General features: G+C 39.0%; 1 protein-coding gene across 2 annotated transcripts in view; it reads left to right on the top strand.

Moving 5' to 3' along the window:
* The first annotated feature begins 19,737 nt into the window (after window positions 1-19,737).
* Window positions 19,738-22,014, top strand: part of HTR2A (5-hydroxytryptamine (serotonin) receptor 2A, G protein-coupled) — a 58,281-nt gene continuing 56,004 nt past the window's right edge. The window contains exons 1-2 of one of the 2 annotated variants that reach the window (XM_004680258.2): window positions 19,738-19,963; window positions 20,406-21,134. In XM_004680258.2, the coding sequence (XP_004680315.1) occupies window positions 20,726-21,134 (409 nt within the window). In that variant the 5' untranslated portion in view covers window positions 19,738-19,963; window positions 20,406-20,725. The remainder of the gene's footprint in view (window positions 19,964-20,405; window positions 21,135-22,014) is intronic. The other variant, XM_012723374.1, reaches the window with a different exon arrangement.

Raw genomic sequence — 22,014 nt, forward strand, 5'->3', positions numbered from 1 at the left:
AGACATTTTAATATCAAAAAGAATGACTAAAGATGGCAGCAAAATATCAAAACTTTGCTCTTTACCTTTAAATCTTTAAAAAAAATGTAATTTTCCGGCATCTTCCAAAAAGTTAATTGATCACTTATAAAAATGGCATCAGGTCTATGGCTAAGACACAATTTAAAAGATCTTTTTACAAGCCAGAATTTCATATGCAACCTACTAGGATGACAGAGATGGGAAATGGAAGTTTCTGATTTATTTTTAAAGTAACTTTAAGAAAATTAGAAATTGAATTTTAGGTGATAGATAATTAGTTCTAGAGCAGGAGTGGGCAGGTTATTTATTTTTTACTATAGAAGGCTGGAAAAATACCTTAGAATATGAGACCAAATGACTTTTGTCACAAGTACACAACTCTATCATTATAGCATGAAAATGTCATAGAAAATATGTAAATGAATGAATATGACTGTATTCTAGTAAAACATGACTTATATATATATGAGGCCCTCCCTGGTGGTGCAGACAGTTAAAGCGCAGCACTAAAAAGCTAAAGCCACTTCAGCATGAGTTTGATCCCTACCCCAGAGGTGATCCCATGGTGGAGCAGACCTCTCCTGACCACCTGCTGCTCCCCTCAGCAACATACTTTGTTGATCTGCCTGTTCTGCAACCCACTCTGTCTCTGGTGAATCCTCTTACCGCCCCTGTACCTCTGGCCTATACCCCAGTTCTGTATGCATAAATAAATAAAACTTTGAAAAATATATATATATATCACATATGAGTAGCATTTAGCTCAGCTGTGGGTATACTTTGACAGCCCATGCTCAAGAAAGCACTGCTAAGACCATCTTCCTATTCAATGGACATATGAAATATATGAAGCAATTCTTCTATCAAAGCTAGCAATGAGAAGACATTAGTTCTTAAGTCTACCTAAAACTTGAGCACTGACATCTTGGAAGAGACTGAATTCTCCATCAAGTTCCTTTATGCTTATAATAATCAGAAGATGTTCTCTTCCTAAATTTAGTGTCTAAATTTGTATTTCACCTGTTTTCAAAATTTAGAAAGCACACTATAAAAATAAAATAAATAGGCCCTCCTGGTGGCGCAGCAGGTTAAAACACAGCACTAAGAAGCAAAAGCCACTTCAGCATGAGTTTGACCCCCACCCCGGAGGTGATCCACGTGGTACAGCAGAACTCTCCTGACCCGCCCTTTGCTCCTCTCAGCAGTGTACTTCATCTATCTGCCTGTTCTGCTCCCCGCTCTGTCTTTGGTGAGTCTTACCACCCCTGCACCTCCGGCCTGTACCCCAGTTCTGTGTGAATAAATACATCTTTAAAAAAAAATAGCTAAACTAAATAAGGCTTTATCTTTTATTATTTAAATAAAAAATAAAGCCTTAACACAAAATAACATTTGTAGGAAGAAAACCCAGCCTGGCCACTTAAACATTATTCATCTCAACAGAGCAAGATGCCTGATTCTAAAATATGTACTTAGACAAGTTTGGCCCTCAGTATTTCAATGGCAACATAAAACACCATTAATAGTTAGGAACAAATGCAGGCTTCATCTTCAACAAAACTACCTTCTATGAGAAAGGGCTGTCAGGTTCAGAAAGAGCAGTGATGAGGGAAAGACTGAGGGAAGGTGCATAGCAAGGATCCCAATCAAAAAATGGCAACTTCTATATTTCAAAAGATGGTGGCCCAGGAGAGGGTCTCAACCATCCTCTTTTTGTATGGATCAGAATGGAACACACACACGAGCCTTACTGATTATATTTAGCATACAAGACAGAACTGACTAAGAAGCCAGGATGCAGGCTATCAGTGAGACAAGGTGACCACTGGAGAAGGTTTGCTCAGCGCACTGTCCTGAAATATCAATCTGCTAGTTAGAAGGAAAGATCAAAACCAAACACACATGTAGTATCAGGACTTTGACCAAGCCAGATGTAAATACCACCAGACTTATGCATAAATTCTATTTAACAAATAGAATATGGGCCCTCCCAGGTGGCACAATATGTTAGGACACAGCACTGCAAGCTGACCACAGCTGCTTCAGTGCGAGTTGTATCCCTGGCCCCAGAGGTGACTCACATGGCATGTCAGACCTCTTCTGTATAGCCCACTGCTCGCCTCAGCCGTGTACCTTGTCGATCTGCCTGTTCTGCTCCCCACTGTCTCTGGTGAGTCCTCTCACCCCCCACATGTCTGGCCTGTACCCTAGTTCTTGTATGCATAAGTAAATAAAAATACATCTTTTCATTTTTTTAAAGAAAAAGTCTTTACAAAAGAAAATTTTATAGAGACTTTAAAAGAGAAGTTGATATACACATTGAAAGGGTACGCTATGTTAAATGGAAACACTGACAATAGTAATATAGTTCCAATCAGTAATAATGCATCCAATCAGTAATAATGCAATTCCTAATAAACTTACTAGGTAACATACCTTAAAATAATCAACAGAAACTTATTGCACAACAGAAACTTATTGAACATGTTTAACACAATGAAAAGGTGGGTGGAGTTGTATTTCAAACTTCTATACATCCATATTCAACTCCCAGTTGGTAAAACAATATAGACAGGGTCGTCTTATTCACATTCAGCAAGACATGAAAACAACTTAAATATATAATGATGGACAATGGATAAAAAAAATAGGTATATGAAATACTATGCAACCTTTTAAAAGAGGGACACCGTATCTTTGTGACAATATGAATGTACCTGCAAAGCAGGATGCTAAATGAAATGAACCAAACACGGAAGGATAAATATGAGATGACAGCACTAACAAGAATCGAAAATAGTCAAGCTCACAGCAACACAAACTAAAATGGTGATTGTCAACAGCTAGAGGAGAGAAAAATGGGAGGGTTTCATTAAAAAGGCACAAAATTCCAGCTATGCAAAACAGGTCAATCTTACTTGTCTACTGTAAAGCACAGTGCCGGAGTGAACAATAGTATAAAGCTAAAAGGGTATGTTGTATGTTGTGCTTTTATGGGGAAAAAACTTGGTAAAAAAGCGTTGGAGGGACCTCCCTGGTGGTGCAGCAGGTTAAAGCACAGCACTAAGAAGCTAAAGCCACTTCAGCATGGGTTTGATCCTTGCCCTGGAGGTGATCTACATGGCGTGACAGACCTCTCCTGCCCCTCCTGCTGCTCCCCTCAGCAGTGTACTTCGTCGATCTGCCTGTTCTGCTCCCCACTCTGCCTCTCATGAAGCCTCTCGCCACCCCTGGGGTACCCCTGTACCCAGCTTTGGAGATGGACATATCCTATGGCAATTATTTCACAGAAAGGTAATAATCTCCAAACAAATCCAGTCATACATGTTAAATATGTACAGCCTTTTTAAAATCACACCTAATAAAGGGTTGCTGCAAAAAACATATATACTGTTTTCAAGGAAAGAAAATGTAACAACATTTTAGAATAAATATTTTTCAAGTATAAAGATAAAATGAATGTTTTTGAACTTAATCACTCCAGGAACATAGTTGCATGAGTCATTTTTGAATAAGCCAATAGAGAACAATGTTCAACTGACCAAAAAGAGATATTCCCACTATGGTAAAATAAATGGGGGCATACATTCACCCCAGGAAGATGTAGAACTAAGCTTGAAACAGATGTGGGGATTCTGATCACAAAATGGATTTAGTGGAAATATTTAGATATAAGTAACAAAACTGGAAGTAAAAGAGTGAAGACAGTGACAAGCAAAGTGTGTGATTTTCTCTTCCTTTATAGATATTTTTTGAAGCTGACAAATCAAGCAATGAAAGGATACATTGTAAATCAGGAAAGGATAAAAAAGACCTGATGGCAGGTGCATCTCTACCACTAGGCAGGGAGAATTAATTTTCACAATGTAGTGATTGGTGAAATATTTTCTCCAAACATGTTATAACCTTTGACTTACTTTTAATTGCAAATGACAATGGCATATGGTGTTTGTAGAGAAGCTAGCTAAACCAAGTCAATAAACTTCATTTAAAATAAACACTGATGAAAATGGTAAATACAGAAAATCTCAAAGTGGAATATGAAGATATTACAAGGCCAAATTGTGATTTTTCTTAATTAAGATGTAGCTTCTAAAAATGGCTATAGTTTATATAAGTGCAAAGAAAATTGTCAAAAATACCATAAAATTTCATATCTATCCTTATACTTTATTACTTCAAAAATTGTTTAATAGTAAAACACAGTTTTATTACAGTAAAACTGGTAAGTCAATATAATGGTGTAAGATATAAATTTGTGAAAGGAGAAGGAAACCAGGTTGGAGGAGGAAGTAAAAGATGACCTGGAGGAAGCACAGGCTTGTGGAGTGGAGAGACTTGTGGAAAATTTGTCTAGCCTCTTCTGCCCCTATCCTCTGGTTCCAGACAGGAAGGTGTCTTAGATTTGTGCCTTAACATGTGGATGTCAGCAGCTCTGCTTTGGGCCAACCCTCTTTGGCTGGGCATGTACCCATGTGGGGAAAGGGCACCAAGCAGCCTTCTGCCTGGTCTCCTGCCCCCGTCCCCTCGTCTGTTCAAGACCTAAACCCGACTGTTGATGTGGGTGCTGTGTGAGAGGACGGTCATGGAAACCTGAAGGAAAAGGCAGGCTTAAAAGAAAAGGGAGAGACAACGGGCAAGATGGTGGCAGAGTAAAGATACGGAGACTAAGTCCAAGCTCACATGGGAATATATAAAAACAGACTATAGACTTACACGCTACGAGTTTCAACCCAAATAAGAACACCCTGGACTCACTAGAAGGAAGATAACTGAGGGAGAATCGGCGATGGGGAGTTCCGATAAGGGAACTCCTACTTGGAATAGCCACAGACAGAACATGTGGAACACTGCAATTCCCATGAATGGGGGAACACCCAGGCTCTAGTGCTGCAGAATGAAGCTTTCTGCTCTTTCCGCTTGGTGAGTAGAACCAAACCATGGGAAAAGACTGTGCAAGTGGCACATAGAGCCCGGAGGGGTGGGGAAGAAAAATCTGGTGATCTGGTGACTGGGGTAGCTGCAAGGCTTGCAACACTTTAACCCACCCCCACAGCATAGGCTGGGGCTTGTTCCAGGCATTAGTCACTAGGGCAGGGCCAGCAAGTTCACAAAGCCCCTGAGATAAAAGAGGGAGGAGGGGAAACCAAAAATGGTCAGACTGAATCAAAACAGGCCCATTAACACTTCCCCAAGTGGTAGGGAAAGACTGCTCAGGGAGAGACAGCTCTGAGTGGGCACGAAGAGCCCTGCAGGCTTAGTTGGAGGACTGACAGCCTGCACAACTGGGAGGTGTGCTGAATTAGGACTCAGGTGTTACTGAACAGTAGTGGCCAGAAGAAGTGTGAGCCAGTAAGGCACTGCCTTGCAAGGCTCACAGTGCCCAAAAAATAAACAAAACCAGTGACTGGCTCAACCACAGGCCCACCTTCAACACTTCTAATGTGCCCACCCTCTGGCGCTGCATTCAAGCATAGCGGGAACCTGAGATATCAGAAGGTTACAAAGATCAACAGGCACCTTCCAGAACAAGGACTCAACGAGATACCAGAAGAAGCAGAACACCACAAGAGGCCCCTGAGCATCACTGGCAGAGATGACAGACATAATTCCACACAGAAGAGGCTGGAAAAACAGGAGATATTGAGACAAAACAAGGCTCAGAATACTCTCTACAACTGAAGTGTGTGGAACTCCCTCTGCCATCCCACAAAGAACATCCAGAAAGAATGCCAGTCAATAATAGCAACACCGTGTCTCAACAAATAGAAAGCATTAGAAAATACACAATAGGGGAAAGAAGACAAACAAATATTCAAGCAAGTCCACAGGGGGAAAATTCACCACAAAAAGATCAGTCAGCAGAAACTACCAAAGAAATTGAAGAACTGCTCAGCATACTAGATAAAGAATTCAGAATCATTATGATAAACAAACAAAAAGAAGATGAGAAGGAAAAAAAGTGAAATGAGGCAAATCATCAAGGAGTTGAAGAATGCAAACAAGCAAATGAATAAAAGAAATGAAAGACATGAGAGAAATGAAAATGATATGAGACAAGCAATCAACGAACTAAAGAAAGAAAACGAGACATTAAAAAAGGAAATAGAAGAAATGCAGGCAATGAAAAGGCCACTAGAGAAGATAAAGAATGCTGGGGAAAGTAATGAAAACAGAATAGATGAAATGGAAGAATGAATCAGCACCCTAAAAGACACAGAAACAAAAAGAGAATTAAAAAAAAAAAATAAAGACAGAGTTGCAGGATGGATTAAAAAACAACCCAACGTTCTGCTGTCTGCAGGGAACACATCTAACTGCAAAAGATTAAAAACAGATTGAAAATAAAAGGATGGAAAACGGTTCTACAAGCAAATGGACCAAAAAAGAAGGCAGGAACAGATATACATATATCATATAAAATGGACTTCAAACTAAAAATAGTTAAAAGAGACACAGAAGGCCACTACATTATGATTAAGGGAACAATACAACAAGAAGACATAACAATCATCAACATATATGCATCAAATGAAGGAGCATCAAAATATATCAGGAAACTATTGTCATCTGTGTAAACATATATCAGAGAAAATACATACATAGTGGGACGCTTCAACATGCCACTCTCCACAATGGACAGATCAACAAGACAAAAAATAAGCAAAGGCAATAGAGCTCTGAACAAGGACCTGGACAACATGGGTCTAGTGGACATCTATAGAATACTGCACCCCCAAAAATCTGAGTACATATTTTTCTCAAATCCACATGGATCATTCTCTAGGATTGACCACATACTGGGTCACAAGATAAATATCAATAGATACACTAAGATCGAAATCATACCAACTATTTTCTCTGACCATGAAGGAATCAAGCTAGAAATAAACCATATGAGGAAGACAAGAAATGCACCTACCATGTGGAGAGTGAACTCACACTGGAGGACCATTGGATCAATGAGGAAATCAAAGAAGAAATCAAAAAATACCTGGAGAAGAACAACAATGACAACACAAATCTCCAAAACTTATGGGACATTAAAAGCAATGAAAAGACGAAAATATATAGCATTGCAGACTCACATAAAGAAACAAGAAAAAACTTAAACAAACTAATGTCCCACCTTAAAGAACCGGAAAAAAGAACAACAAAATAACCCAAAGGCCAGTAGGAGACAGGAAATAATAAAAGTCAAATCCGAAATAAATGAAATGGATGTTAGAAAAACAGTCCAAAAAAATCAATGAAACCAAAAGTTGGTTCTGCAAAAAATAAACAAGATAGACAAGCCACTAGCCAGTCTCACAAATAAAAAACAAGAGAAGGACAAATAAATGGATGAGAATCATACATGAAAGAGAAGAAATCACAATAGACCCAGCAGAATTCAAAAGAATAATCAGAATATTATGAACAACTGTATGCAAACAAGATGCACAATTTGACAGAAATGGACAAATTCTTACAACTCTACAACCACCCAAAGCTAGATAAAGAAGAAATAGAACAACTAAACAGAATAATTACAGGCAAGGAAATAGAAGAAGTAATCAAAACCCTCCCCAAAAATAAAAGCCATGGACCAGATGGATTTACTAATGAATTTTACCAAAAATTCAGAGAAGAACTAGTGCCTATTCTACACAGACTCATCCAAAAAAACAAAAAAGAACTAAAACTACCATATACTTTCTATGAAGCCAATATCACACCAACACCAAAACCTAACAAAGAAAACACACACACACACAAAAAGAAAACTTCAGACCAATCTCCCTAATGAACATTGATGCAAAAAATCTTAGCCAACAGAATCCAACAATGCATTAAAAGAATAATACACCGTGACCAAGTGGGCTTTATCCCAGGAGCACAAGGATACTTCAACATCAGCAAATCAATTAATGTAATCCATCACATCAAATGACAGAAAAATTAAAACCATATCGTCAATATATGTGGAGAAGGCATTTGACAAAGTTCAACACCCATTTATGTTTAAGGCCCTCGAAATCCTTCGAAAAGAAGGAACATACCTCAACATGATAAAAGCCATATATGACAAAATCACAGCTAATATTATCCTCAGTGGAGAAAAGCTGAAAGCTTTCCCTTGAGATCAGGAACAAGACAAGGGTGTCCACTATCACCACTACATTGAAAGTAACATTGAAAGTTCTAGCCAGGGCAATAAGACAGGAAAAAGACATACAAGGAATCCAAATAAGGAAAGAAGAAGTAAAACTGTCCTTATTTGCAGACAATATGTTAATCTACATGGAATACCCTAAAAATCCACAGAGAAACTAATCAAAACCATCAACCAGTTTAGCAAGGCAGCAAGATATAAAATCAACACACAAAAATCAGAGGCCTTCCTATACACAAACAACCAATCAGATTAAACAGAAATATAAAAAAATCCCCTTTTCAATTAAAACAAGAAGAATCAAATACCTGGGAATCAACTTAACAAAAGAGGTAAAAGATCTATACAAAGAAAATTACAAAACACTGTTAAAAGAAATACAAGAAGACACCATGAAATGGAGAGACATCCCCTGTCCATTGATCAGGAGAATTAACATCATCAAAATGACCATCATACCAAAAGTGATATACAAATTTAACGCCATCCCAATGAAAGTCTCAATGACATACTTCAAAGAAATAGAAAAAAATATTGATGAGATTCATATGGAACAACAAGAGACCTGGAATAGCCAAAACTCTCATGACTAGGAAGAAAGAGTATGGAGGCATTACAATCCCAAACTTCAAGCTATACTACAAAGCCATAATAATCAAAACTGCATGGTACTGGAACAAGAACAGACATACAGACCAGTGGATTCGGATAGAAAACCTAGATATAAACCCACAGGTTTATGGACAGCTAATCTTTGACAAAGAAGTAAAGAAGATACAATGGAACAAAGAAAGTTTGTTCAGAAAATGGTGCTGGGAAAACTGGGAAGCTACATGCAAAAAAATGAAACTAGATCATTACCTCACTCCATTCACAAAAATCATCTCAAAGTGGATTAAAGACCTAGACATAAGAACAGAAGCCATAAAATACCTGGAAGCAAAGATGGGCCAAACATGACATAACATACACTTCAGTGACATCTTTAAAGATAGAGCACCCAATGCAACAATAGTGAAGGCAAGGATAAATAGATGGGACTACATCAAGTTAAAGAGCTTCTGTACAGCAAAAGAGACATTACAAAAAACAAACTGACATCCCACTGATTGGGAAAAGATTTTCTCACACAAAACTAGCAATAAAGGATTGATCACAAAAATATACGGAGAACTGATGAAACTCAACAAAAATAAACAACCCCATGAAAAAATGGGCAGAAGAGCTAAAAAGACACTTCTCCAAAGAAGAAATGCAGATGTCCAAGAATGTGGGAGTAAAGAGGTCTCCTGCACTGTTGGTGGGTATGTAAACTAGTACAACCACTATGGAAAGCTGTTTGGAGGTTCCTCGAACTGCTAAATATGGAGCTTCCTTAGGCACCCAGCAATCCCACTCCTAGGTATCTACTCAAAAGACACAAAAACACTGATTCAAAAAGATACCGGCACCCCCATGTTTATTGCTGCTTTATTCACAACTGCAAAGACATGGAAACAGCCCAAATGCCCAAAAATGGATGACTGGATTAAAAAGATGTGTTACATATACACAATGGAATATTACTCAGCAATCAAAAAGAAACACATGTCTTTTGCAGCAACATGGATGGAGCTGGAAAAGATCATGCTTAGTGAAATAAGCCAGAAAGAAAAGGTAAAATACTGGATGGTTTCTCTCATAGCAGGAATATGACAGAACAGGGGAGAAAATAATGATAATGATGAACAGCTATATACCAGAGACATTTTGTGGGGGTGGAGTGGGATCAAAACAGAGTGGGGAGAGAAATGCACTGGACTATGGTGATGCACATGGGTCATTTGGTGATGGGAAACCAAAGGGGATTGCAACTGAGATGGAAAAATTCACAAAAATATGTGAAAATAAACTAATATAATACAAAAAAGAAGAAAAGGGAGTGAAATAAGGAAAAACAGAAATAATAGTAAGTAAAGCACATTCAATGAAATGGATGATGATTGTTTTGTTGTTTCATCTGGTGATACAGATGTAAGCTAAATGATATTATTGATTTTTTTGGAAATCAGTTCTAAGACTTGGGTAATCAAAGAGTGTTTGAAATTACCACGACCAGAGCATACAAAGTAAGGGTGAAATAAAGACAATCTGAATGCTTAAAAAAAAAAAAAGATATAAATTTGTTAATTAATTTTTTTAAAGATTTATTTATTTGTGCATACAGAACTGGGGTACAGTCCAGAGGCTCAGGGGCTGCGAGAGGTTTCAGAGTGGGGAGCAGAACAGGCAGACTGACGAAGTACACTGCTGAGGGGAGCAGCGGGCGTGTCAGGAGAGGTCTGCCACGCCATGTGGTCACCCCGGGGGCAGGCGGGAATCGAACTCATGCGGAAGTGGCTCTAGTTTTTCAGTGCTGCGCTTTAACCCGCTGCGCCACCAGGGAGGGCCATAAATTTGTTAATTAATTTAAAGAGCACTACAAAGTATAGGGAAATACTAAGTAGGTAGAAATATGAATGAAAATATTATTTGAATAATTATTTGATGCTATTTTTGAAATTTAACACAAGCAATCTTAATAGTTTAACCTGTATCAAGAGTGGGTAAATGAATTGTGGAATATCCATCAAAATTCTAATGTTGATCTATTTATGTTTGAATTACTTAAATATATATAATTTTAGAATGCTGTCACCAAGATAACAAAATAGGCTGTTCCTGACTTTGCTCCCTTTCACAGAAGAAACATTAACAACTTTTCTGAACTTAATAATGCTAAATCTAGAATACAATTGTGAGGCCCCCATACCACAGATACTACATTAGAAAGGTAAGAGAAGCAGTTTTATACTGACCACATTGCCTCTCCCTCAGGCTAGCACAGTATCATATGAAAACTGAGTTCCAGAAATAAACAAGCAGAGAGTCTGGCAGCTTAAGCAGATAGTCTATGGAGCAAACCCAGTGGCCCTGTTCAACAAGGGAACTGGGAACCACAAATAAAGAGATTCTGAACTTGGAGTTAGTTCTTCTGCTGCACCCAGGCAGGGTGACTAACCCATAGCCCCTCCATTGCTGAATACAACCTTCAGCCCATCCAACCAAAGGCCCTACCCAGAACACAGGCAGCACAGTATAGCTCATTCAACCGTGTTGTTTACAATGACACTTGAACAGAGAGGACAAGCACCACCTGGGTCTTTTCCTATCTACTGGGGACCTCATCTACAGAAAATTTAGTGCACAGTCTTGCTTGACGAGGTTCCAAACAATGAGCTATGTAGGTCCAGGGCCATACTCTACTGCTCTACCATCTTTCCCAAGTAATATATAGATTCAATGCAGTCTCTACCAAAATCTTGAAGGAATTTCTCAGGAAGAGAGCAAATATTACTGTAATTTATTTGACACCACAAACTATCACAAATAGTCAAAGCAATACTGATAAACTGTAAAGGAATGGAAGTATGCGCCTGGACTTGCAAGTATACTACAAAGCTATAGGAATCAAAACAGTACATCATTGTAATTTAAAAAAACAAACAAACAAACAAACACATAGACTAATGGAATAGAATTGAGAGCCCAGAAATAAACCAATACTTAAGTGGACAGTTAATCTATGACAAAGAAACCAGGATTATACATTGCAGGACGGAAAGACTTCAACAAATGGTGCTGGGAAAGCTGCATAACCACATAAAGAAAAATGAAACTCTCTGCCACCATACACAAAAACTAACTCAAAGATTAAAGATTTAGAAATAAGACTGGAAACTATAAAGGACATAGGGGAAAAAAATAAAAGATGATTGGAAGATGGCCTTAAAGGAAGTTCCCTGCTTCATCTTAGGAGAATGATCTAAAAGAGCTCTGGGCCCAGAATCCTATGATTGGGGAAAAACTAGAGCACCTCCTGAACACAGGAGACCAACACTGATGGAAACAGAAAAGATACTAGGGAAATACAACTATGTACCACTAAAGATGAGTGGTGCCTAGAGTGTGGCTGGATTTGGAACTAGTAATGTAAAGGTTCTTCTGAGTTTGGCTAGTAGCCCTGGAGATGCAAAACCTGATCAGTAGTGTGGAGGAGCACCCTTATCTGAGCAGAGACACATGTGTTTGAGCTGACTTGAGCTGGGCAGGTAGGGTTGCAAGAGGACAAGGTGTGAAATGGCACACCCTACTCTATCAATAGTACCACAAACAAGCTATTCCATCATACCACTTTCTAGTAGTTCTCCATGACATACAACTTCAGACATCTGAAATTCAACTCAGATAAAAAAAAAAAAAAAAAAAAAGACACAGCACCATCTGCTGGAAAAGTGGGAGTTCTGCACCCTAAAGACAAAATAGCAACAGCAAAGTGTGCAGAAGGAAAAATACAACACATGGCCCCTCGTGTCCTCAAGGGATTGCTTCACCACAGACAGAAAGAACAAATCTCCCACAAATATATGGAAATTTTTTTTTCTACCAGGTACAGAATTCAAAATTACCATCTGAAAATTCAAAGAAATGGAAGCAAAAGGAAAGCTGATCAAAGATGTAAAACAAAACTCAGAAGCAATAAACGTTCTAAGAAATAAAACTTATGAACAGAAGACAAAAATTGAGGCTTAAAATAAGAAAACAGCAGATGAAGGATATCAAAACATCACAGAGGGAATAAAAAAAGACTCTGGAGAAAGATATGGAAGTAGAATAGACCAAATAGAATATTTAATCACAGACCTCAAAGATGGTAATACTCAAAGAAGCTAGATGGAAAAGAGAGACATAAAGAAAAAACCAAAACACTTCAAGAATAATCCAACATTTTAGGAAAAGCAAAACTAAAATAACGTGTATCCCAGAAGGGGAAGAGACAAAGGAAGGAGTATAGGACTTACTTAAAGAAGTAATAGAAGAAAACTTCCCAAACTGGGGAAGGAACTAAACATACAAGTCCTTGAAGCTAAAAGAAAGCATAAACAAAACAAAAAAAAAAATCTACAACACTTCATATAAAATTTGTTGTCCCATTAAAAAAAGAGGAAAATTACAGACCAAAATATTTGGAAGGATATAAAATATGGAGAGCACGACCAAATGGTAATAATCTTCTTCAGTTTTTTTTTTTTACCACATGTATTATTTTATCAGTAAAAATAACAAAAACCAACTCAATACATAATGTCAACTTTTCATTAATATTTTTAGCTATCCAAACTAAAACAATATCAGATGGAAAGGGCCAAAACGTAATTGGTAATCCACTAAAGTCCTATGAATATTTTTTTCCTAAAAATTCCTAAAATATCTTTCCTTCAGCACCTCTATTCTGAGAAGTTACAACCTCCTGGGGCCAATGTGGTTTGTGGTTCTGGCCGGAAGTTGCCTAAAACCACATCACCCTTACACATTCAGAGGAATGACTTTGGGGGATTGCCACCACACGGACGTGAGTGCACAAAGAGTGGACACTGCTGACTGCCACAGAGCACATGGAGCAGGGCGCATTCAGGAGGATAGAGCTTTTGCTTGACAGAGCAGGAAGAGACCTCCTTACAAACACTGTGAATCAGTGGTGAGCACTGGATGATCATTTTATTCTCTTCAAATGAGTAGGGCTATTCTAGCTCTTGTCCAGGGCCAGAAGCCTCAAAAGGAATATGGGGATAAAAGGACTTCAGAAGGGCCACATTGGTCTCCTAATTTAATGGCAGATAGGAGCTTACATATTCATTTTTACAAATAAAAAGTGGTCCTCTTTTTCACTACATAATAGTGGAAAAAGATGTAATGGATCTATTGGCATATAGTGTATTGCCTTATGCTAGGCAACATAACTGAGCATAATTTGAAATGAAAAATAAAAGAGGAAGTGTAATTTCACCTCTATGTGTAGTGTGGCCTTAGGAGAAACCAAATAAAAGTAATGTTTTCATCTGTTTCAGTAGATTCTGGTGCCCCATCTGAAAGATTTATAAAAGTCCCTCAAGGGTTTAGCTACTTGAATCATTAGTATCAGGTGGACAGAAGGAACAATAATTGGTATTATAAAAGTGGCCCCATGAAGGTGAAAACTTTTCTTTTCTGCTAGACTGCTATACTGCAACTTACCTGTGGCTATGGAAATCATTATAATACAGACAAACCAACTGTGAAATCTATTTTATCCTGTCAAAATTCAACACTGCCTTTCTCTTACACTGCCACTCAGGAGGAAGAACTCCAATATGGGTCAAGAGCAAGACACACTTAGGCTACAGAGCTAACAGATACAGCCTTCACTGAAGAGTAAAGAGATTAAACATCTATCCTCTGAGCAGTGACTTCTCATTACTTCCTCTTTAGATGTATTTATTTCCTCAAAAAAATGTTTTTTCTCAAAGTACTCACTTTGTAAAATCAGCCCAAAAGGTTACTCTCCCTTGGAAAGTACCTGACCACCAACCTCCGACCCCCCCACCCCCACTCCACCTACAGTGGTAAAAGAAACCCAACAGGCTTTTGGACACGGCTCCGACCACACAGACAGAACTCCACAACTCATGTGGGTTTAGTCTTGCTCACGACATGCCCCAATTAGGAATAAGAAGTAAATTTGCCTGGAATATTCCTTCCGCACATACACAGACACTAAACAGGGTGGCTGTGCCCACGGTTGGTGCCCAAATAGAATGTGAGTTCCCATCCAACTATCTTCCTTTAAGATACAAACAACAGGCATATGTAAAAAATTATGAAGTCAATTCTTTGGGGCTAGTAAAAATATTTTGCCTCAAATAGTTCTGTGCTTTTCTTATAAGAAAGAGGTTATCATCTCGCTTTATAATCAGAATCTAAGTGATAACGTATTCATTTTTTCCAAACCAAGGTCATGACTGGTAGTAAATTAGATATTTCAGGAAACACACTTACACTTTTAAGTCACTGACTGACTAGAGTGCCATTTACCTCCTGAGTAAGAATACACCAAATAGCCTCTTCACCACTGAAATAAATGTGATGAGTTTTGAAACACCTAAGCATGACTCAGGCAGCAGTCAATTTGACTGAATAAAAACACTTGTACAAAAATAATAAACAAGCCAAGTACTATCTTCCACTAATAGAGAGTCATCGCTTGTCTGGGCAGAATCTTTTCTTGGGAAAGAGACTATTCCATGTAGTCCAATGAAGCCATCAATCATGGCTGACCATGCCCCACAAATATAAGTGAGGAGACCCTGGCTAGCCACTTCAAGTGCTCCATTACCCTAGCCACCATGATTGGCTCAAAAATGGGGACATGCAGATCCAACCAGAAGCTTTCACATGATATCACCAAGTTAAATCCTTTCCCACAAACTACAGCTATGCAAAATTAGAACTGTTGACAGTCTTCTTTCCCAGCTACCACAGCTTCTTGGCCCAGATGACTAATGTGAACAGTTGAAAGCATTTCCTTTCAATTTAGTAACATGTATATGTGTTTTGTTTATTTTTAGTTTAGATCACTTTCTGTAAATTCATTGTATCCTGCTCTCCTTATTAGCATTAATTTATAATTTCTAATATAATGAACTATCGATATACATATCAAGATAGAACTCTTAAAAGCTCCATAATATTTCATGTGAGTTCCTTACTCCTTGAAATGTTTTCCCCTCTTGGCTTCCAAAATACTACCTTCTCTGCTTTTTTCTCCATCATCATCCCCATCCCAGTCTCCTTTGTGGGTTCTACCTCATCTCCTCTAAACATTGAGGAATCTCTGGATTCATTCTGAAGATATCTTCTTCTTCTCCTCAAATACTTATGAAATTGCATTCTAGCTCATGACTTTACTACCTACTATGTAATGGCAATTTTCTAATTTATATCTGTAACCTGTACCTCTATGCTCTACTTCAGACACTAATAGTCAATTTTCCCATTCATTTATCATAAGACAGCTCAAGTTTAGGATCTCCAAAATTAATCAGAAACTCACCCAAAACTTGCTTCCCATAAAGACTTCACCATTTAAGAACAACTCCTCCCATATACATGCTCCTACTGAAAACCTGAGATTCATCCTTTTACATGTCTTATCATATCCCTCTCCATCAGCAAGTTCTGTTGACTCAAAACTTCAAAACATAAAATCTCTTTCTCACAAATCTACTGCAACTACTCTAGTTCAGTCACTACCACCTCTCACCTAAAACCAATGTTAAGCCATTTTCAGAAACTGGCATAAGCCTGCCCAAGTCATCAAAATGGCTTTTGAGTAAATGAACACATCCTTCTGTTTGTTTTCACTTTCTCCATAATACTTAACACTTGCATAGGCTATATAATCTACGTTTTCACATCCTCACAGAACTCATCCCACTCACTACCATGTTACTATTTTTCATTTTAATATTGTCAGTGAAACTGATCTTATCAAGGTCACCAACAAACCCATGCTGTCAAGTCAAATGGAATCATAACAGATATCTCAATATCAGATTTCTCAACTCGTGTTTTTCTCGAAACATTTCTCTGTTGGGTTCTGTAACATCAGACTCTCTTGGTTGTTTTACCATCTAAATGGCTCTAAATTTGAGAAACCAAATTTTTAACTGGAAAAAATTTCAAGCAAGGGCTAACCATACAATGAAACTATTTAAAAATCAACGTTTAAATTTAAGCAATCATTTTCTGGTGAACACTTTACGATGGGAAAATAGGCCCTATAGAAGCTGCAGTTAATTATTGAAGCAATTCTGTCCAAAATAAATTTTAATGTGGAGTTTAAAGTTGACTTAAAATTCCCGATGGCAATAATTAGATAATAAAGTTAGCTGAGTATAGTACTCTAATAAGTTTATGACAAGAAAGCTTGTATCAACATAGACCTATTTTCAACATAGACACACAGTTGCCACAGAGGAGGAAAAAAGTGCGTGACTTAGTTGGTGTGTTCTAGGAAGCCAAATCTAAGACAGCCATGTATGAAGGAGATTTATTGGTAAAAGCTTCAGATCAGTGATTGCAGGAGCACTAAGGAAACAAGAAGGATAGGCAGGGAGAGGAGTTTAACTGCACTATAGTCACAACAAAGACCTCAGGCCATTGTTACAAGAGGGAAAGGGAAAAGAGGTGCAAGAAATGAGTAGAAGGAGCCATTTTGATAATGTGAGTGGTATTAAAACTTTGGTGATGGGTGCAGAGAGGCATATGCTCTAAAGAGGCAGATGCTCTAAAGCTAGACTTCCAAAGTGTATATAGCTTGGTAATATTGTAATGCCATGGTAAATCAGTGACATTTTATTTTAAAAGCATATAGTGTTCCAGCATACATAGACTTAATTTCCAAGTCAATCCGCTGGTTTTACTATTCCCTATTGGTACATGACGAAACTAAAACAGAGAGGTTAAGTAACTTAATCAAGGCCACACAGCAGGTGGGAATAGGATTCGCAGAGGACAAAACTTGGAAATTGAGCTTTGAGGGCAGAGTAGATGGACTTTTGCCAGAGGGGAACAAAGAAAGGGGTTGATGAGAATATTCTAGTCACAGGGATCTGCAGCACAAATTCTTAAAAACGATCAGAAACTTCAAGTTCATCTGCAAATAAGTTACATGTAGGGGAGTAACTAGAGTCCAGGCCTGGCAGCAGCAGGAACAATGTACCCTATAAGGGACAGACTAGAGGAACGTAGGCAAAACCACTTGGAGTGATTGACATCAGTTCTGTTTTTGATAATAGTGAGAATATTTTTTAAAAATAAAATAACTAGTGGCCCTCCCTGGTGGCACAACGGGTTAAAGCACAGCACTGAGAATCTAAAAGCCGCTTCCGCATGAGTTCGATCCCCGCCTGCCCCGGAGGTGACCACATGGCGTGGCAGACCTCTCCTGACCCGCCCACTGCTCCCCTCAGCAGTGTACTTCGTCGATCTGCCTGTTCTGCTCCCCACTCTGTCTCTGGTGACGCTTCTCACCGCCCCTGGGCCTCTGGCTGTACCCCAGTTCTGTATGCATAAATAAATCTTTAAAAAATAATAATAATAAAATAAAATAAAATAACTAGCATTTGTTGAGAGCACCCTATTGGTCAGGCAAGGGACTAAATATTTTCATGCGTTATCTTATTTTAGCTTCCTAACATTACCAGGAGGTATTATTGCTATCCTATTTAACAAATGACAATATGTAACCTTAGAAGGATGACTAAGTTGTCCAGAATTCTATTGTTTCTGAGTTATGGAACGATGGTTCAAAACTAAAGAGCTATGACCCCAGAGCAATCAGCTACCCGCTCTGTTGCAGGTGGGGGCCACCATCCTCCTCCATGCAGGGGTGCAAAAAAATCAGAGGATGGCAGAAGGACCAGTGAGAGGTAACTCATGTGCGTGCATCCTGGACCTTAATAAGCTTGAGCTGCGGGCTGAGAAAAAGAACTGAGCTGTGTGCACACGTGCACACACTCACAGGACACTGGAGAACAAAGGAGAGTTGTAGCAGTGGGATATGTGAAGAGAAGGTGACTGCCTTAAGATGGGTGATTCCAAGGAGACAGGAGGACAGAAGCACCAGGAGGTGCACAGGGCAATGGAGTGAGAACACACGGAGGTCAAAGTCACCAGACTACACACAGGAAAGTCCAGGGAACAGCTGAACCTTTTAGGTGTAGTATCAAGGAATGTAAATTGCTATAAAAGTATAATTTGGTCACAAAAAAAAAAAAAACATGTTGAAAATATGAGGGTGGTCAGATTTTTTCCAGGGGAAAATGTGAGTGAAGATGATGTAGAGAAGCTGGAAAATCACAACTATTCAGAAGAGTTCATTTTCCCATTGGTAAAAATGTGTGTGTGTAAACAGATATGCAAACGCCTTCTTTAGAAACCTGAGAAGGGGTCCTGCAAAAGGAAGGCTGGCTGTCTTCCAGTATTTATATCTGAGAAAAGGACGTTATTCTCATCCACTTAAGAGGTTTTGGATTATTTCTAGGTGTTCTATTAGCAAATAAACTAGTTGAATTGTGTAGGTCCTTCATAATAAAAATAGTATTTTAAAAATAAAAATAAACTATCGATCTGATCGCCAAAATCTGCTTGCACACTTCGGACCCAGTTGGCCCAGCAGTTCCTCTTCAGTCACAAGCACGGACTCCGATGGAAGCGCCCTGCTCACAGCACACTCAGGATATACCATTTTCTAGCCTGGTTGATGTTATTTCCTCACCCTTCACCCTAAAAAAGATCACAGTGCGGCTTACCTGTCTTAAGGATCTGATCAAAATCTGATTTTTTCCAGTTTCTCTCCTTTAAAAACAAAGGAAAACTTACCAATGTAACTAAAAGGAAAAAGGAAAAAAGGGGCTGTTTTGTCCTCCCTCGCTAGCTGTTGCTACCTTGCCGTTTGTGACACTCAGACAGAGCGAGAGCTGATGAAGTGAGTGAGCAGGCAGCCTGCGAACTGGTCCATTCCCGTGGAAACCACGAGGCCCCGTGGGGCGGCTCTCCCTACTTTCCGGTGTGATTTCTTTTGTGCGAGTTCCAGAGGGGCTGGTGAGTGATTTCTAAATGTGCGTGTCCTCGCGGAGGGGAGCCGCGCAGGGAGGGAGTCGCCCCGCGGAGTGGGGGCAGAGGAAGCTAACAACGACCACGCTGGGCTGGGACTGGCTGAACACTTGCATGCAGTTTCTGAAGTCAGCAAAACAGAAATCAAATTACTACCATATTATGCGGGTGGAAGCTCAAGGAGAAGGGACTTTACATCAGCCTAATTACTGTGAGAGATGGAACGAGACAGAACAGCAAAGTGTGTCTGACGTGTGGCTGCTGAAGACCAATGTAAGTTCTCTTGTTCTCATGCTGCTGTATTTTACTGCTGTGTAATTTTCTTTCTGGCTTGAGATCATTCTTGGACAAAATGCAATCATGTCGGTGAGAATTTCTAGTGTGGAAAGTTGGCTGCTAAGCTTTACTTAAGACTTCTTTTTCTTTTATTAACCAAGCAACATAAAACAAGCTGAAATTCCTGGCAGCAGCTGTGGCTATTCAGCCTAAGATTGACTGAGAGCTATAACCCAAGGTACATCCAATAACTATGGGATTAACATTGGGTGTATTTTTAATTGACTTTCTTAATGTAGAATGCATTCAGCCCCACTGTTTTTGGATAGCATGCTGTTTTAATCCTGGTGTAGCTAAGGCAGAGATCAGCCTAACCACCAGAAGGAGAGACAGCTAACACAGATTCCTGGTAGTTACAAAACTTTTCTTTTTTGGCCAGGATCACATTTTTCTTCCCTGAATACTCAAAACTCTGCAACCTCTATGCTAGAAGTTCATTTGGCTTTTTTGACCTTACTTTGGAGAAAACAATGAAATCAAACAGTGGACTCTACTAAAATTGCAAATCAAGAAATACAAAGAGCCTTTGCACTTCATTAATGACTATTGTAATAATGGGAGGAAAAAAGCCAACCCGAGGACCCCCGCAGGGACACCAGTTTCGATGTGATAGTGTGGAGACATAAAGATGGGTGGCAAGCAGAGCCTGTAAGTCAGTAGTTTTTCTACACTTCAACTGCTACAAGTTCCGACTTAGAAATGGATATTCTTTGTGAAGAAAACACTTCTTTGAGTTCAATGACAAACTACTTAATGCAATTAAATGACAACAGGAGGCTCTACAATGACTTGAATGCTGGAGAAGCTAACACTTCGGATGCATTTAACTGGACAGTGGACTCGGAAAATCGAACAAACCTTTCCTGTGAGGGTTGCCACTCACCACCATGCTTCTCCTTACTTCATCTCCAGGAAAAAAACTGGTCTGCTTTGTTGACAGCTGTAGTGATTATTCTAACCATTGCCGGAAACATACTCGTCATCATGGCAGTGTCCCTAGAGAAAAAGCTGCAGAACGCCACCAACTATTTCCTGATGTCACTTGCCATAGCTGATATGCTGCTGGGTTTCCTTGTCATGCCTGTGTCCATGTTAACCATCCTATATGGTGAGTGGTGTGAGCTCCTGTGTTGTACACACGGGTAATAAAAAGCATGTGCATGCCATTAGCAGGTGAACTGGGGTTTGGGGACAAAGTAAAAACAGGGTCTATTAACTTACACAACTTCAATTTTACTCTCAAAATGGGCTTTTATATATGGGGGGGAAGCAGGCACCCTATTATCTGTGATCACTGGAGAGTGCTGTGCTTTGAAATATACTTTTTATGCAGAAATTACAATAAATGCCCCTGGTACTATCATAAAGTAATTCTTGCCTGTCATGCTGAATTTAGTTGCTTTTTGCTTCTTTAAATTCCCAACCAAATATTCCATCCTTCAAGACAGAACAGTATCATCTTTGTCACACAGTTTTCAGCACTTCCAATAGAGTGGTAAAACCTTCCCAATTACCTTGGAACATTGGCAGAGAGAAAATTGGTGCAGTGGGCTTAATGTTAAAATATGCAGTCTCCATTAGAATAAATGAATTACTCTGGTTTTAATTGTTCCCTGCTTAGAGAAGCTAATTTGCAAGTGTGCCTTTGCATCATACCCTCAGCTCTTTAAAAATGCATATGCATAAACACCTCCAGTCTGGTTTGGAGGAGGGTGGGAAAAGAATGGGAAGAGATTAATCTTGCTTTCTTCTCAACAGAGTTTGAGACAGTCAGGTCTCTAGGCAAGTCAGCAAATACTAGGACAACTTCAGAGAGAGCAGAAATGTGATATCCTTTCCAAATTATTAGTAATACAACCAGATTTCTTCTTAAAAAGAGAATTTTGAGGCTGCTGACACAGACACTTCCATAGTGACAGGGATTAGAAACAAGTCAAAAGTGCCATTTTTAAGAGGGGATTTTTTGGTCAAGTCTGACGGTTTAAAAA

This window comes from Condylura cristata, unplaced genomic scaffold (assembly GCF_000260355.1).
Source record: "Condylura cristata isolate star-nosed mole 26May11 unplaced genomic scaffold, ConCri1.0 scaffold00010, whole genome shotgun sequence".
Classification (NCBI taxonomy): Eukaryota; Metazoa; Chordata; class Mammalia; order Eulipotyphla; family Talpidae; genus Condylura; species Condylura cristata.